We start from the raw sequence: 17,490 nt of genomic DNA, 5'->3' as shown, positions 1-17,490 counted from the left end.
GCCCGGAGCTAGGCTAAGGCTCCTGTGAAGGAGCTGGGAATCTCCGTTTTTTACTCTTTTGGAACCAAAGCCCGTGTATGGAAGGGAAAGATAAAGTGGTGGGAGGGGTACATTCCCACAGGGACCAGACTCGGAGACACGGCCCAGCCGAGCAGGGACGCTCAGGACAGGGGAAGCCTGTTACGTAACAGTAACCTGCCTGTCAGCAAAGAATCAGGAAGGGCACGTCCCAGGAGGAGCTCTCCTTCCTGTGCCGAAGCCCCGGACAGAGGGGCCGTGCCCGTTGCAAGCCAGCCTGTGTGTGGGTTTGACCACGGAGAGGTCAGCCCACGTCTGGCTTCGTTTCTCCATGGAGATTTGTGTGGGTTCCGGGATGTCTGTGACAACGAGGGTGCCTCTGCTGTATGTCCACTGGCTCAGAGAGGGGGCTCCGGACACCCGCCTGGTGCCGAAGAGGGCAGGGCTGTGGGATCTGCCCCCAGTTGCCCTGGCTCAGCAGTCTCTGGGCCCCTGGGTCCCACAGACCCTGCGACTGGAAGCACATCAAGCTACGAGTTGGTTTCTTGCTCCTTTTAACACAGTTGTTGGAGAGGTTGCTGGAGAGTTGTGGGAGCTGGGCCCAGGGTTTCACCCAGAGGTGCCCAGAACATAGACTAGACCTGACTCCCAGTGACAGGGAAATACCCCAAATGAGAGAAGGCCTTCCAGGGCCCCCCCTTCCTGTTTTCTCGGTGCTGCTTCCTGGTTACATGGCTGGCTTGGTTCTGAGAGGGAGGGCAGGCTGCGGGGCAGACTGTGGGGCAGACTGTGGGGCAGACTGTGGGGCAGACGGGCTGAGAGGGAAAGGGAGGGAGAGGGCCGCTGGGGGGCCGAGGAGAGTGGAGAGTGGGCTGCTGTGAGAGGCAGAAACTAAGAGGAAGCAATGGGAGAGGAAGTGATCACGTACCTGGTGTCAGAGAGAGAGGGAGAGGGAGACAGGAACGTGAGAAAGGAGAAACGGAGGCTCCTTCCTGCCTCAGGAACTGAGCTAGTCCTCCCTGCCAGCCTGAGTGGACTCTTGGAGGGGACGGAAGCTGCCACCGAGGGAGGCCACAGTGCATTCCTGAGCTGGTGGGAGCTATTTTTGGACTAGCTGTGGAGAGACGATATGGACAGCTCTGCCTCAGACGGCTAGCTGTCCCTTCCTGCTGAGGGCCAGGTTCGGTCCCCTCCCTCACTGGCTGGCTCTGCAGTCCCTGCTATCCTCTGTGGGGCTCCCCAACAGGGCCTCGGGCACCTCAGCCTGTCAGCCTCCCCACGAAAGCTCTGGGGGCCCCAGGTGTTATCCCTTCAGGCTGGGTGTGGATTAGGTAACTTTATGGAAGCTTTTAACCCTGAAAGTCTTTGATCTGAGCTCCCAGAAAATGCTTCCCCTCCCCTCACTCCCATTATAACCACAACAATGATGACGATGATGGAGGTAGCAGCATTTATTGAGCAATTACTATATGCCAACGCCAAGTGCTTTGTACAGATCAAGTGGTTTAACTCACACAACAACCCTACAGGGGGGGCATTTTTATTAGCCCCATTTTAAAAATGAAGAAACCATGATCCAGAGGGGTTAAACATTCGTTCCTGCTAGTAAGTAGCAGATTCAGGAGGTGACCCAGGCACTCTGGTCCCAGAAGTCTTGTGTTAACCACTCCACTGCCCCATTTTCTAAGTGTGTCCTTGTATCCAGTTTTGTTCTTCACCACCCTTCGTGCGCCGTGGCGAACAGCATCCTCGCCATCCTTAGCCTGTGCAGACAGCCCCACCCCCTCCTTTCCCTGATGGTCCCCAAGAGCATTGCTGGGGAAGGTTGTGGGGTGCTGGCCCCTGCCCACACCCAGTCAGCACTTGTCTCCCTCCTCAGGGCTCCCTTCAGGTCTTTGCTTCCACCCCCGGAGGCTCTCCCCTCTTTTGAGGTTGTGCCCTCCCACTGCATAGTCCTCGACCTGTCCCCATCTCTGTCACTTACCGACCTCCTGGTCACCCCTACATTCCACCTCACACTCACCCCTTCCCCCCAAGTCCCACTGTCCACTGCATTTCCCTGTGGAAAGCTGTTCACTACCTTGGTCTCTGAGTCCCTTGATTGCTCAGCTCCAGTGGAGGCCCAGCAATTCCAGCTGCCACTCCCTGAGCCCCCTCATGGGCCAGATACCGTGTGGGAGCCTTAACTTAACAGTGCCCACACTTTTAGCAACATTCCCACGAGGAAGGCACCGTCCTCATTGACATTAGGAAACAGATCATCACACAGGTTTGGGGACTTGCCCAAGGAAACACAGCAGATGGTGGGGGGACAGACTTGAACTTGGTTCCAGCACAGCCCCATGGCCTTTCACACAGCTGATCGGCACGACCTGGAACTGCACTGCGGGAACATCTCCCCTGGCCACAGCCCGCCCCCCTCAGCGCGTCCTCTCCTCCTGCATCTTTCTCTGCTGTGATCTCTGTGGAGTTTGCCATTCACTCGATTCTCCCATCTCCCCAAAACTCTCTTCTGAATCTTTTGCTTTAATCAGAAGTGTGCTCAAATACATCCCATCCTCAGAGTCCCGGCCTCCCCCCTCCTCCCGGCTTCCTCCCCTACTGCGGAGCTGCCGGGGCTGTCACCACTCCCCACCTCTCTGCCGGCTGAATCCGCCCGCCCGTCTCCCCAGAGGAAGCCCGGCAGCGCCGTAGGACTTGCCCGCCCTGACCTCCACAGAGCGCCGGGGCTGGGCTTCCTCTCCCGTCCCTCCTGGCTGCCGGGCCACTGGTTCCTCTCCCTCCTTTCCGGCAGCTCCTTCCCAGCCTACTTCAAGGCCTCTTCCTCTAAATGGCCGCCTTTCTATTTTATGAAAGAAGGCGAGGGGCTGCGCCTTGGCCCCCAGCCCACACAAGCACTGTTGTGCTGAAGGAAAGCTGTTGAATTCTGTGGAGCTGAAATTCTGTATAAATAGACACATTTACAACTTCCTGTCCATTTAGCTATCAATCATTCTAACAAAGGTAGTACTAATAATAACTTGCACATGGAGCAATTCACAGCTTGCAAAACACTTTCACATGCCCTTCAACGTCCGTATCTGTGTGCAGTGAAAATATTGTTATGTCTGCACAGAATTAAACAGGCGCCGTCAAATTCAGCTCGCTTTGCCAAGGTGCTGGGGACGGCATTCTCAATGAGCTTTGTTTTGATGAAGAGCCGTTGCTTGGCCCTCTGTGTATTGTTAGCCAGGATCACGTTCCCCGTGCCCCATTCAGTTCTGGTGATTGACAGGTTATTGGTCCTTGGGACAGGGCCAAGTGACCCTCATCGTTTCAATAACGTGCTCCTAGGGTTTTAGGAGAGGCCAAGGGCTGTCCAGAAGATGTGGGAAATCTCCGCACATGCAGGTAGAGGCCCAACTGCGGGCTCTGAGACACTAGGATCAGGATAAAATGTAACCAGACCTACGTAGTTTCTGACACTCTGTGGGTCATGCTTTCTAAAGGAGACTGGATGATCTAAACCAAGATGGCAAGTACTTGTATCTTGTGTGCTGCGAGTCAGTAGGATCTACTTCAGGTGCAGTGCTGCGGGGGATCCTGAGGCCCAGCCCAGGCTCCCTGGAAAAGACTCCCGTGATTAGGCAGCACTGCCTGCTGTAGGTGAGGACGCGGTGGCGTGTGCCGCATCTCTGCCGTAGCTGCTTTAAGCTGCCTTTGAAAGGCGATGAGCTACCTGAAAAACTAAACCGGAGCTATCAAGGGGGTTGCTGAGGACAAGCATTCAGGTGGCTCCAGCCATTTCACCAAGCAGAGAGCCCGGGGTTTCTTTCCTAGTTGTGGCTTGCTGGGACTTAGCTTCAGGATTGTCAAATATTTGAGTCAAAAGCCACATGGATAAGGGTTTTCTGATGTCCCTCAGGGGCTCCCACTTGCTGGGGTGCGTGCTCTGTCCACTTCCCGGGTTCTTTGCAGTGTTCTTTCTTACTGTGTCTTTGCTATGCTCAGGTGCTGTGGGAGGCTTTCAGGGACAGCTTATGTCTCTGGTGGTGAGTCCTGTTCCTCTCCTAGGTGACTTCTGGTGAATCGTCAGCGGTGAATCCCACTGTCCTGCCCTTGACTCCTGACTCTCTACTTGAATCCCTGTCTGGGGCACACTCACCCGCATTGGCCCTGGGGGGGTTTGGAGGCCTCGGGCCTGCACGGTAGATGTACCCGAAGCAGCTGGGTTTACCTGCAAATCAACCGTCCTGGTGGAAAGTACAGAGCAGCAGGTGCCTCTGCCTGGTTTGCCATCATTTTCACTTAGAGGCTCAGTCTCCATGGGGAGCAGGTTCTCCATCAGCACACATGCTTCAACCAAAACCCACTCTCCACAGAATAATCTAGTACTTCCTCTCCGAATTCTTTGACACTTTGGAGTATTGTGTCAGGTTATAGTTGGATAATTTTATATGGGTGCCAAAAACAATTTGTGTAGGAAGAAAACCAACACTCAGCACCTCAAGCAGAGCAGTCCCCTGGCCTGGGTCCGCCTTTGCTGCTCGTGGGTATGGCACTGACCATGCCTTTTACTTTTTGCATGTTTGCTCTGTGGGATGGTGTGATGTACAAGCCATTGGAGAGGGCCAGAGCTGTAGAAAAACCTCCCCCTGAAGTGTACTGATATCTGCAGTTGACTCTTAAATGCATTTTTAAAAATATATGGGTGATGGATGGGGGGCTGGATGGATGTGGGATAAAGGAACAGGTAACGTACTAAGGGTGGAATGTGGGTGGTGAGATGAATGCTCACTGTATACTTCTTTCAGCTTGGCTGCCGGTATGGAAATTTTTGTAATAGAATGTTGGGGGGAAATTACCCCCGACAGTGAACCATGTTAATTTAAAACAGGCTCTGGACCAGTGTGGTGGTCCCTGAGGCTGGAGACTGAGGGAATTTTGTGATTGGAGCCTAGAGCTGTTTCATTTGGGAAGACTTCCCGTGGGGAGTGGTTTCCTGCTGGCCAGGGCTTGGAACTGGTGCTGTTCACAGACTGGTGGAGAGGAGAGATTGCAGTCCTCCTGCCCCAGGTTGAGCTATGCATCCAAAGCCATTCTCCTCCCCCCTCCTCTCCCCCAGCAGGGGTGCTGCTCTCTCCTGTGGCTCACACGTCACACTACCACACACCAGCTTCCAGGCAGTTAAACTGCACTGCACAGTCTCCTCCTGGCCCAGCCTGGCTTTCCTCACCTCTCCTGGAGGGCAGCAGTCTGCTTGGCACTGCCTGTGAGATGGGAGGGCGCTCTGGCCCAGCACATATCTGCTGTGGCTCTGAGCCCCTGGCCCAGCGAGTGGAGAGGCTGTTGGCCTGGCAGGGTTGGGAGGCCTGGCTGCTCCAGATGGCCTCCCTGCCACCTGCATGGTGTCCGCACTGCAGAGCTGACCTGCTCACTGAGAGGGCAGGGGGCAGGAAGTAAGTGGTGGCGAAGAGGCTTCCTGAGGTTAGGTCCTGACCAGAGTTGTGGGTCACACTCACTGGTGGTCTCACAGAAGATGCTGGGATCCGGCTCCCAGGATAGCTGACTCAGGTGTGGGAGTGAAATGCAAGACCCCCACCTGTCTGATGCCCATCCGCACCCATCCTGTCTCCTGCCCATGTGTAAGGGGGAGCTCAGTGAATACACATTCTTGATCCTGTTCATTTCAGCTTTAGCAAAATGGCATCAGGAAGGAAAATATGCTGTGACAATAGTATTAGGAGGAGTTTTAAAAATTAAGTGCCATTTATAGCACTGCTTTCAGCCTCTGTTAGTGTAGAGACTTGTGAATCCACCAACTGTCTGGTTCCTGGCCCCTTGGCAGATGGCACTCTCCATGCTTCTCACCGCCCATCACATGTGCACACACCCACTTACAGGTGCCTGGTGCACACGTTCACTCTGTCATACACACACTCAAACACGTGCCTGGTGCACATGCTCACTCATACACATGTGCCTGGTGCACACACATTCACACACATGCCTAGTACACATGCTCACTCACACAAACATGCCTGGTGCACACACACACACACACACTCAATCCTCTGAGCTGAGCGCTTCCCTGCCCTTGCCACGTGCAGAACCTTGAGGGGATGCCCAGCTCCACTCTCCCGCTGCCCTGCAGGCCCATGAGGGGTCCCTCCTGCAAGGGGAGAAGGATGACCTCAGCTGGTTCCCATCTTGGTTCCAGCCTGCTCTGTCCTTTCTTTCCTGAGGCAGTAGATCCTGTAGTCAGACCACAGACCTGGAGTCACATTCCCTGGTTGGCGTACTGGCTTGAGGGTTGCTGGCTGTGTGACCTTCATGGAGTTGCTCCACCTCTCTGTGTCTCAGTTTCATCACTTGGGAAGTGCGGAGGAGAAGGATCCCTCGCCTGAGGGCAGTAAGATTCAGTTGCTTTTATGCTGTGAAGCCCGAGTGTGTGCGGTGAGCACCGATCAGTGTTGGCCACCCTGCTCTCGCACCTGCCCTGCCGTTGCCCACTCTGGGCTGCTGGTCCAAGGCCAGAGCAAGAACTCAGCATCTCGCCAAGCCCAAGGAGACAGCTGTGTTAAATTGTTATGGTGCTGAACCAAATTCCCACAAATTTAGTGACTTAAAGAGACACAAATTTATTCTTTCAGTTCTGGAAGTGAGAGTCCGAAGTCATTTTTACTGGGCTGAAGTCAAGGCATTGGCACTCCCTCCCGACGCCCCGGAGGATCTGGGGCGGCAGGATCTGGGGGAGCACGTGTTCCTCCATCTCCATCTTCCTGCTACATTCCTTGGCCAGTGGCCTTTTCTGCCTTCAAAGGCAGCAGTACAGTGTCTTGGTTCTGTTGGCCCATCTCCCTTTGCTTCCCCTTAAATGGACCCTCGTGGTGGCACTTAGGACCCCCTGGATAATCCAGGAGAATCTGCCCGTCTCAGAGTCCTTCGCTCAGCTGCTCTGCAGAGCCTCTTTTGCCACCTGAGGTCACGTTTGTAGGTTCTGAGGATGGGGCCATGGACATGTTTAGGGACTAAGCCACACACCCACCAAGGCAGGAAGCTCTCTGGGTCCTGGTCCTGTGACAAGGCTTGGCCAAGTTCTGGACCAACTTGGTGCACAGGCCCAAACCCAGCCGGCCACACAGCTGCCCTGTCACTCTGGGGCAGCTCTAGGTCCTCTGTCTGCCCAGACAGACTCGGAGGGCACAGTGTCTCATTCGGTTGGGTCCCCAGTGCCTGGCACATGTTGGGTGCGGGGTGAGTGGTTATGTGTTCCTGCAGCCAGGTGCTGATGTGCTCTGTGTCACCTTTTAGGCCATGGCGAATGTCACTGTGGAGAATGCAAGTGCCACACAGGTTATATCGGAGACAACTGTAACTGCTCAACAGACATCAGCACGTGCCGGGGCAAGGACGGCCAGATCTGCAGCGACCGCGGGCACTGCGTCTGTGGGCAGTGCCAGTGCACAGCGCCAGGAGCCTTCGGGGAAACGTGTGAGAAGTGCCCAACCTGCCCAGATGCGTGCAGCACCAAGAGGTAATGGCCCCACCCACAGCCCCTCCCTCCAGCTCCTCACCCCAGCCAGGCCTGCGTTCCAGCAGGTCAGCCCTCAGGGCTGGCCATCCTCCCTTCCCAGCCCAGCCTTGCTGAAGAGCGAAGCTTTTATTAACATGAACTAAAATAGCATCTTTGAGATTCTGGTTCCATGGCGATTTTGTAAGAAAATAACCAAACAGAAAAAAAACCAAGACTGCTATTCTATTGCTAAACAAATTTAGAAATTACAAGATTACTGAGTTAAATGAAATTAAACTGGTTGTGATACCAAAATAACATCATCTCAGAGCCATTAGTGTGCTATTGAGTATTTCAGAAGGGGATTCAGTGTGCATCTTGCCTCAAATGCATTTGATCCCCCCCCCAATTTAACATTTCCTAAACACTGTTTCATAGGACACTATAGGAAATGCTGCTTGAAACAAAACATAATCAGAAGGTAAATGGGGTGGGAGGGCACCCAGCCTAGATAAGGCACGCCAAGACAAGCTGCCCTGGCGGCTGCATTTTCTGCTCCATTTGTACAGATAATGGACCGCTGGCTCTGTGCGGCTGATGAATGCACAGATTGTCCAGACCGGGCACTGGGCCTTCCCTGACTCAGCCGTGGGGTCACATTCCCTGGGCTGACCTCCCACAGCTCTGCCCTGAATACCGCCAGTGAGAGGGAGCTCAAGAAACCAAGGAGTTATGCCACCAGGAAAGCGAGAGTGGCAGTTTCTCTTTAATTTTATTGGAGAAAGAGCTATGTCATCACCATCTGTGCTAAGGGGCCAGCAGGGAGGGAAGCAGAGGCACAGATAATCAGAAACAAATAATAACACAGACGGCATTTCTGGGGAACGCAAATGTGCAATTTTCTTTTGGCAGATTTCCCCTCCAAACGTCTGGCTCAGGCTGATAATGAAATGAGTTCATGCTCCCGAGCCTGCCATGGCTGCTGGTCAGTCCGTGTGCAGAGACGTTCTGGGTGGCAGGACCCTGGCTGGACACTTGCCACAAACAGTCCAGGCGTGGGTAATTGGAAGCTGGCTGCAGATGGAGAGACAAGATGGACAGGGCCAGCTTTTACTTTGTGTAATCAGAGGGGAGCTGGGGAGAGTAAGGGAGACGAAAAACAGATCCACTTTAGACCTGCAAAGAGGAGAGGAACTGCAGAAATTCAAAGGGAAACAACCCAGGGATCCAGGGCCGCGGATACTGGATCTGGAGCCCAAAAAGCCGTGGCCATCTGGGTGTGGAATTATAGCCATAATGTACATTTTCTGTTGGAGGGAGGTGCCCTCCCCCAGCTCCCACCAGCAGAGCCCTTCGAGTGTATGTTCCCAGTGCTTGGGGCACACGGAGCTAGTGGGGGGGGGTAGGGCCAACCCAGGACAACACACGTGGAATCAATAAACATAGATCAAGCCCATTTCTTCCCTTTCTCTGGAGCAACAAGGCAACATACTACTGGCTTAGGTCAGTTAAAAAATCCCAAGGGAAGACAGCCCTAGCTTCAAATGTTTAAAGCATTCATTTCCTAGAAGACACAGACTTGATCACTTGTTATCTACTAAGCAATACCAAAGGAGCGAGGAGAGCACACGGACCCTCCCTCCTTCATGGCCTAGTTGCAACTTTTAAAAAACAAAAAAACACACAAATCCCCTTTAATGTGACTTATACCAGCCTTTTATCTTGCTGCTCTGCTGAGAGACGCCTTATGTCTTTTCCCTCCCTGGGTTTCCAAGCAGCCCATCTCTTTCTAGAACCACACAAACCCTTCACCTGGGAGGAGTTCACTCAGTCTCAGCTGATTTCAATGAACATATTTTGTGCAGAGTCTCTCTCAGCGGCTTGCTTGTTTAAAAGACCAGACTTATTTTAACATGACTACCATATATCACAAGTTTCATCCTAGTACATGAATCACACAGGTTAGACTGACATGTCTTCGTGGCTAATCAGGGAATGTTTCCTAGAAACGGTCCTGTGGTTTAATGACAACAGGGGTGCGGACAGAGGGACAGTGAATCCCAGCTGAGACCGGAAGCAGCTCCCGTCTTTGCAATGTGTTAATCCAGGAGGCTGGAGCGGGGAGGGGAGCTGGGTCAGCAGGAATGACCGGGGCTGGAGCCACCCCTTCTGGACCCCAGCCAGGTCTCCCATGCCTGCCCTCTGGAGCCCTGGCCTTGGGGGGTGGGGGGGGTGGGGAATGCAGTCACCACCAGCTTATTTGTAACTCCAGAATGTTTCCATGAAGTCATTCCCAGGCCAGCGGGATTTTGTGGCTAGTTCTGGGATAGCTGAACTCTTAAGCCTGTGAGAACTCTCTTGAGAAAATCTTACCCACTTTTTCTTAACAATCTACTCACTTGCCCATTCCTCCTTAATGATCAGAAAGTGGAGTCAGGATCTGGGGAGGGGGTTGTCTGAGACGGGCACCTGGGAGCTCCATCCAGCTGCCCTTGACTTCCTTTGGCCTCACTTCCCTCACCTGTGACTAAGGGGCCTGGTGAAATGCTCTCGAACTCCCAGTTCTGCATTTCAGTTTCTGCCCTGGAAATGCAGTAACTGGGCCTCTTAATCTCAAGGAATTAAAAAACAGGGATGATAATAAAGGTGGTGCATTGTGGTTGTACATCCTCTGTAGCTGCTAGAGCGCTCTCCAGATGCACAGGCGTATGGGGAAAGCAGGGCAGCCGTCGCCCATGTGGCTGAGGCTCTGTGAGGTCACCCCTGCACTCTGGTGCCAGGGTGTAGCTCTGGAGTCCTCCAGTTTCCTGAGGAAGCCCCTGTTTGGGGGGCTCTCACCTCCCTGTTTCACAAAGTCCCTGAAAGTTCATAGTTGGCTGGCTGTTTTGCCTTGACCCACCCCTCCCTGGAGTTCTCACCGTCCAGTTTGTGCATCCCCACCCCACAGTCCCCTACAGAGTCAGGGCTCTTCTCCCTCACAGCGAGCAGCGAGCGTCACAGACCCTTGGTCAGAGCTTAGCTTCTCTGGCCTGCTGTCCTCTGGAGTCCTGTTCTCCCTGGTGTAAGTGAAGGTGGATGGAGAATTTCTGGAGTTGGGTTTTGACTATAGGAAGTATAAATACTAATTATTAATTAAGCATTTAAGCATTTCACACAATCTCTGTTTTAAACTGTTGGCCTGAGGTGGGAGGAGAGGGGCTCAAAGTGTCTCTTTATGGCTCCTCACCCATTTTCTCCAGAAGGCCCCTGTTGAAATGTGGGTTCCCTGGGGGAGCTGCCACCCTGTAGCCTCTACCAGAGTTTAGTGTAGCTCAACTAATAGGTGAGTGGACAGAGGGCCCTCAGGGAGCCTGCCAGCTGAGCTCCATCAGGAGGGAGAAGGGGCAGGGGCCTGCGAGTTTTCAGGACAGTGGTTCTCAGCCCTCACTGTTCATTCCTCTGAATCCCAGAGGCCCAGGCTCTGCCCCAGAGATGTGATTCTGTGGGGTGGTTGGCCCAGGCAGTGGTATTTTGTCTTCACAGCCCCCCTGGAGAGTCTAATGTACAGGAGGGTTAAGAGCCCTGCCCTGGTGGTGACCAGGGGGTGGAGGGATCCTGGAAATTGGGGCAATGTGGGGTCATCAAGCACTGGCCATAGGGTGTGAGGAGCCCTCCAAGAGGCTGGGGTCACAGTTTATCACTTGGAAATGTCTTGCTTGGAGCAAACTCCTTAGTCCGGCGTTTGATGTGCCAGAGTGCAGATGGAGTTGGCTCCTGGTGTCAGGATTTGAAAGGTCTCCAACCTGCAACTTGACATGTAGACCAGACAGGGCTCTGAACTCAGATATGTTCCTCCAAGAACCCTGAGGCTTCCCTGCATCAGAGATGCAAGAAGGGCAGAGTGGAAACATCCCCTGAAGCCAAACATCTGAAGAGAGGCAGCAGTTAGAGCCTTTGGCCTGCAAGAGGGCTGGGATCACACTGTTGGGAGCTCATTACATGTGTGGAGCTACTACACAGCATCTAACACCCATATTTATTGCCTCTTTTCTAAAGAGATTGTGTAGAGTGCCTGTTGCTTCACTCAGGGACCCCAGCTGACAACCAGACCTGCCAACACCTGTGCAAGGATGAGGTGGTCACATGGGCGGACGCCATCGGTGAGTGTGCCAGTGCAGCCCCAGGAGCTGTCCCCTTTTGGATCTTACACGTACACAGAGGCTTTCTCCCCTGTGGGATGACCTTTAGGGCTGCTTGGCGGGGAGGAAGGTCATTTCAGCCTTGATTAGAAAGCATAGCTTCCATGTCCTTGGCATGACTGCTGCTCCCCAAGAGAACTTGGGGAACCCATGCTTAGGCTCCAGAAGCCCCAGGTATAAGACCTCCTTGTTCCTAAGTTTCTGTCCCATCACTGGAACCCAGTCTCCTCCCAGGCTCCCTGAGAAGTTAGTATATTAGAATAAGTAATGTTTGCTGCTATAACAAACCCACCCCAAATCTCAATGACTTAACAAAATGTCAGTTTATCACTCACTGAAAGTCCAGTGAAGATGCTCCTGGTTGACAAGGCCTTCCATGTGGTCATTCAGGATTCCAGGCACCTTCTATGCCGAGGTTCCTCCCTCCTCAAGGTCCTCAGAATCCTCTCCATTTAGTTAGCCAATGGGGAAAGACAGAGTGAGGGATCACATGGGAGGTTTATATGGGCTGGACCTGGAACGTGGTGCACATAACATCCATCCACATGTAACGGCAGGGATTGTTGGGAAATGTAGTTCAGCTGTGTGCCTAGGAAACAGGGAATCCACAAAGGGACAAAAATATTTCTTTTTACCATCTCAGGGCTGCATCCATATCTTTTCTAATACAACTGTTGCTGTCCAGGCTGAGGAGTTTCTAAGGGTAAGAGATGCAAAGCACATATCTTAGTCCCATAAGCATGTAACTGAGTTTGGAACTGTTCCAGAACATTCTGTTTACATCAAGTCAGAGTAACCCTGTGTTGAAACTCTCATACACTGCTGGTGGGAATATAAAATGGTGCAGCCACTTTGGAAACAGTTTAGCAGTTCCCCCCAGATTAAACATAGTCACCCTACAATCCAGCAACCCTACTTCCTGGTGTACACACAAAAGAATTGAAAACATAGGTTAATGCAAAAGCTTGTACCTGAATGTTCACAGCAGCATTATTCACAATAGTCAAAAACTGCAAACAACTCAAATGTACGTGAACTGAGGAATGGAAGATAAAATGTGGTACATCCATCCTATGAGTATTATTCAGCCACAAGAAGGTATGAAGTGTTGGTATGGCTGCAGCACGGACGAACCTTGAAAATATGCTGAGTAAAAGAAGCCAGGCAGAAAAGGACAGGCGCTATAGGGTTCCATTTATACGACATGCCCCAAATAGACAAAAGCAGAGCAACAGAGAGTAGGTTAGTAGTTGCCAGGCAATTGAGACTGACTGCTAACATGTATGGGCTTTCTCTCTGGAGTGATAGGAAAGTTCTGGAATTAGGTAGTAGTGATGGTTACACAACATTGTGAATATACTAAAACTACTGAGTTGTACACTTTAAAAATGGTCAAATGGTGGGGAAAAGACTACGTACTTTGAAAGGGACTCTGCATCTGAGGCTCCCTGGCCGCAGCCTTGCCCTCTACCTTGACCACAGCTGCCTCAGACTCCCAGCCCCACCACCTGTCCGTCTTGGCTCTGCTTTGCCTTTTTTGTGGACTTCCTGGCCTCTGGCCAGATCACGGCTCCTGAGTACATTGAGTCACGTATGCAGCCGACACAGTCATTGAGCACTGACTGTACACCAGGCCTTGTGCCAGACCCAAGGACAGTGGGAGCTTAGAGTCCCATCTCTCACACGCATTTTCCTCTCCCCATTTCTGTCTTGATACTTAAGGCAGAAGAGCAGCTTCTGCCTGATTACCCACAGCTGCTTCCTATTCTGTGCCTAGGAGAGGAAGCGGGTGCTTCACAGAGCAGGTTTCTGTTTGAACTCACCCTTTACCCTTTCCCTTCCTCTTCCCTGGCTTTTTCATACACACACACATTCACACTCACCCAGACTGGGCTTATGATTGGGGGCTGAGGGAAAAGTCCAGGCCTTCATGTTTGAGAACCACACTGCTTTATCTGGTTCCAGGTTGAAAGTCCTTTGTGCAACAGGGTTACAGAGGGCAGAGCTGAGAGCATTCCATGTCACAGCAGGAACCGGCAGCATTTTTCAGGCTGACTGCCCTTTCCTAGGCACTTCCCTCCCTCTGACTCACACTCTGCCATAGTTCCTAGCTGCTTTCCCTCCTAGAGACCAACCTAACACTTTCCCAAGGAAGCCCTGGATGCAGATAATGCCTGGATGGGGACTGGACCCCTTAACCTTGGGAAGCAGCCAGGGGACCAGGAGGAGTTACCACAGAGGAGAGGCCGGTCGGTGTCCAGGCTCTGCTTGGGACGCAGGCACCACTGTGGGTACCAGTCTTCTCCCAGATGTCCTCATCACCTTGTGGGTCTTTCTGGTTTTGATCCCAAGAGAGCACTTCTGAGGTTTGGCCTTGAGCCAGTGCTCAGCTCAGCCAAGTGGACTCAATGTGAACTCTCATCACTCAGGATGGCTCTTCTCTTCTTTATCCCTTTAATGGCCACAGCCAGTTCCATGGACCAGTCCTGCCCCAAGCATCCCTGCCTCCTTTCATTTCCCTTCACCCCAGCAAATACTTTGGAGGTTGAAGATTCTCTTGCTTTCCCACAGGGATCAGATCCCCTTGCATCTGAGGGAATTCACATCCCCTAAGCAAACTAAACTCAGTGCCTGGGCCTGCATTCTTGATGGGAGAAACCTGGGCTTGTTTTTAAAGGCCCAGCCTCCCTTTAAACCTGGTCTGCACCCCTGTCCTCTCTGAGGTGTTAGGCTCCTTGCCAGTCAGTCAGCAGTCTGGATTGCTCAGAGACATACTCAGGACACTCCTGCCTGGTTTTTTTCCAGTGAAAGATGACCAGGAAGCTGTGCTTTGTTTCTACAAAACTGCCAAGGATTGTGTCATGCTGTTCACCTACACAGAGCTGCCCAGTGGGAAGTCCAACCTGACGGTCCTCAGGGAGCCAGGTGGGTGAGAGCCAGCATGTCTGCTTCCCGGAGGCCTCGGTCCCTAACACCACTCCCTGTTCTAAGCATGTCGCCTGTCCTCTCCTCACCCCCTATCCAAGCTCCAGAGAGAGAAGGGTTAAGATTTCTTACAAAGGTCAGACTCTGTGGCCACCCCTACCTGACTCCAGAGTTTAGAAGGAAGATAGCTGCATATCTGGGATCCATTGCTGGGGGCGTAGCTCTGGGGGGCATCAGTGTTAGAAGAGACCGGGCTTTGCCCTTAGGAAGTGTCCTGTCTTGGAGGAGAGCGCTGGGTGAAAGTAAGCCAGGAACACACTTAACCTGCAGGGCTAAAGGTCTACGGTGGGGGGTCCTGGATTCAGCAGGGAATGGCTGCAGGGCTCGCCTGGGTGATGAGGGCTGAGCGGCCAGCACTGCCTCACGGAGACCTGGGTATACTCAGGCCTGGCCAGGTTGCTGCACTTCCCAGCATGGAGTCCAAGGAGGGCAGAGGGAGCACTGGGTTAGATATTTCTGTGTGCTGCTGGGCCACTGAAGAGGCCCAGCTTTAATCCAAACAGACGGTTCTATTCTGCCTTGTGCTTTGTGCCCAGGTACCGGTGGTCTTTTACCTTGGAGTAATTAGGGTTTCTAGTGTGACCCTTGGAGGGGGTTAGGGGAGCAGAAAAAGGTGTGCTCTCTTTAATTCACAGCATTGCAATCTGCTTTTCCAAATTGGGCTGGACCACATAATGCGCCTTCCCTGGGCAGGGTGGAAGAGGTGTGGTGCCAGTGCAGGGTGCATGCCTGTAAGAACGAAGCTTTGTTTCCAAGCACTGTCTTTGCAGTTCTTTGAAAATAAGCACTTTTGCTCCAGAGGGCACCACACTAAGGGTTTACAAATGTTGGCTGGCCCCAGCCCAGCCCTTGTGGAAGTGGCTTCATAAAACTGCTTGCCTGCCCAGTCTGCTCCTGAAACCATGTACATGGAAGCTGAGGCGTGGTCCAGCGTCCTGCGCTAGGCACTGGGCCAGGCTGGGGTGGAGGCTTCGAGTCGGGGAGATGCAGCTGTGTACAGGGCACGTGGAAGAAGTGGAGCAGCCACCAGGGTTCCCACCTCCACTTTGCCATAGACTTGCTGTGTGGCCTTGGAACAGCACCATCCCCCTCTGACTCTCACTGCATGTGCACTGAAGACACCTGCCTGCCCAGCCACGTCTCCCAGAGCAGTGTGAGGATCTCAGAACAGGGAAGACTGAGGGAGAGACACGGACCTCTCATTGTAGACAGGTCTGAGGCTGGGGTAGGAGGGGTGCATCTTTGCTCACCGTGCCTCCTGGTCCCATCCAGAGTGCGGAACGGCCCCCAATGTCATGACCATCCTCCTGGCTGTGGTCGGCAGTATCCTCCTGATTGGGTTTGCGCTCCTGGGCATCTGGAAGCTGCTCGTCACCATCCACGACCGCAGAGAGTTTGCGAAGTTCCAGAGTGAGCGATCCAGGGCCCGCTATGAAATGGTAAGCCATTGGGAACTTGGAAGTAGGAAAAAGCCAAGTTTAGAGGTCTGGGTGAGCTCAAGCAAGTGGTAAAGGCCCATAACATTCAAAACAAAGAACAAAACCTGAAAGGAGGTGTGTGTCGCCCAGGAGCACCAAAGACCCTGCACCAGACCAGGCTGGGAGGCTCAGGCAGAGGTGCTCAGCCTGGCCTCAGCAGAGAGAGTCTGGAGGGTCTTAGAGAGATGACAGACCCAGGAAAGGACCCCAAGTTCTTATAGTCTATTATAGTACCCACATGCTTTAAGTCTGGTGTCCCCAGGCAAACTGCACATTCCCAAAGGACTGAGCACAATGTAAGGGAGTTACTCACCTGATCCCCAGTTAGTCTCTGAAGTTCCTTCCAACTTGAACAGAAATTACCAGCCCTCGTTTCAGAGAGGGAGTAAAGAAAGTGAAAGCTCAGAGAAGGGAGGGACTTGCCCAGGGCTCAGTGAGTTAGAGGCAGCCAGTCCCCATGCACAAGGCTGTCACTTCCACCTCTGCTCTGCTTGCTGTCCTCCTGGGTGACTGACTGGCCAGGGAGGGCCTCCAGCCCTGAGTATGTGTGTTGGGATGAATCGATTAACACATGTCCTCCTCCCTTCCATGTTCTGCAGGCTTCAAACCCTCTGTACAGAAAGCCCATCTCCACACACTCCGTGGATTTCACCTTCAACAAATTCAACAAATCCTACAACGGCACAGTGGACTGATGGCTCCCCTCCCTCAAGGGCTGGAGAGGGCGCATGATGAAGTCAGAGACTGACACACTTTGGACAGCTGCTTGACTCAATCACAGCTCCCTAGATAGATAAGCACAGAGATGTTGGGGTGAGCCTGGGAAAGGAGCCCATGGCCTGCACAGGAAGGCATTAGCCATGCCACCAGGCTGCTGGGCCAGAGCCGTGCCAGGCGGCCACCCCTCCAAGCCTGGGAAAGGCCAGGGCAGCTTGGCGCTCTTGACCTTCTGGGCCACATCCAGCTTGTCCTGTCAATGGGCTGCTGAGGTGCTGGGCTGCCTCTCCCTTCCAGGAGGGCTGGACCTCTGGTCTGGCCAGAGGAAAAGGCTCTCAGGAGTGTCAGAGTGCTTAAAATCAACGCACGGCCTGGCTTTTTTCGTGTTGGTCATTTTTATATGAAATAAAAAGGTCGTGCATTTATGGTGTAGTTGTGACCCCTGAGACTGCCTGCCTGATGTCTATGCCTTCCACATGGGTGTTGGTGATGGAACTATTGAGACGCCTGTTGAAGGCAGTTTGCAAATGTCCGTTTTCCTCTTCTGTGTTTGTTTAGTATTTTTGTAATGAAAAGGAAAGAGATTGTTTGGGATTGAAAGTAAAGATTAAAGCCAAAA

The 17,490-nt window shown here is 52.9% G+C and overlaps 1 protein-coding gene across 1 annotated transcript in view; it reads left to right on the top strand.

Annotated features, from left to right (window-relative positions):
• ITGB5 (integrin subunit beta 5) overlaps window positions 1–17,490 on the top strand; it is a 102,453-nt gene extending 84,963 nt beyond the window's left edge. The window contains exons 11-15 of the mRNA XM_016200119.2: window positions 7,312–7,534; window positions 11,549–11,652; window positions 14,497–14,616; window positions 15,949–16,115; window positions 16,754–17,490. Coding sequence (XP_016055605.2) covers window positions 7,312–7,534; window positions 11,549–11,652; window positions 14,497–14,616; window positions 15,949–16,115; window positions 16,754–16,849 — 710 coding nt within the window. The 3' untranslated portion in view covers window positions 16,850–17,490. The remainder of the gene's footprint in view (window positions 1–7,311; window positions 7,535–11,548; window positions 11,653–14,496; window positions 14,617–15,948; window positions 16,116–16,753) is intronic.

Source organism: Miniopterus natalensis, chromosome 6 (genome assembly GCF_054644295.1).
Source record: "Miniopterus natalensis isolate mMinNat1 chromosome 6, mMinNat1.hap1, whole genome shotgun sequence".
NCBI lineage: Eukaryota > Metazoa > Chordata > Mammalia > Chiroptera > Miniopteridae > Miniopterus > Miniopterus natalensis.
The sequence above is the reverse complement of the archived record's forward strand: the minus strand, read 5'-3'. Positions and strand labels throughout refer to the sequence as shown.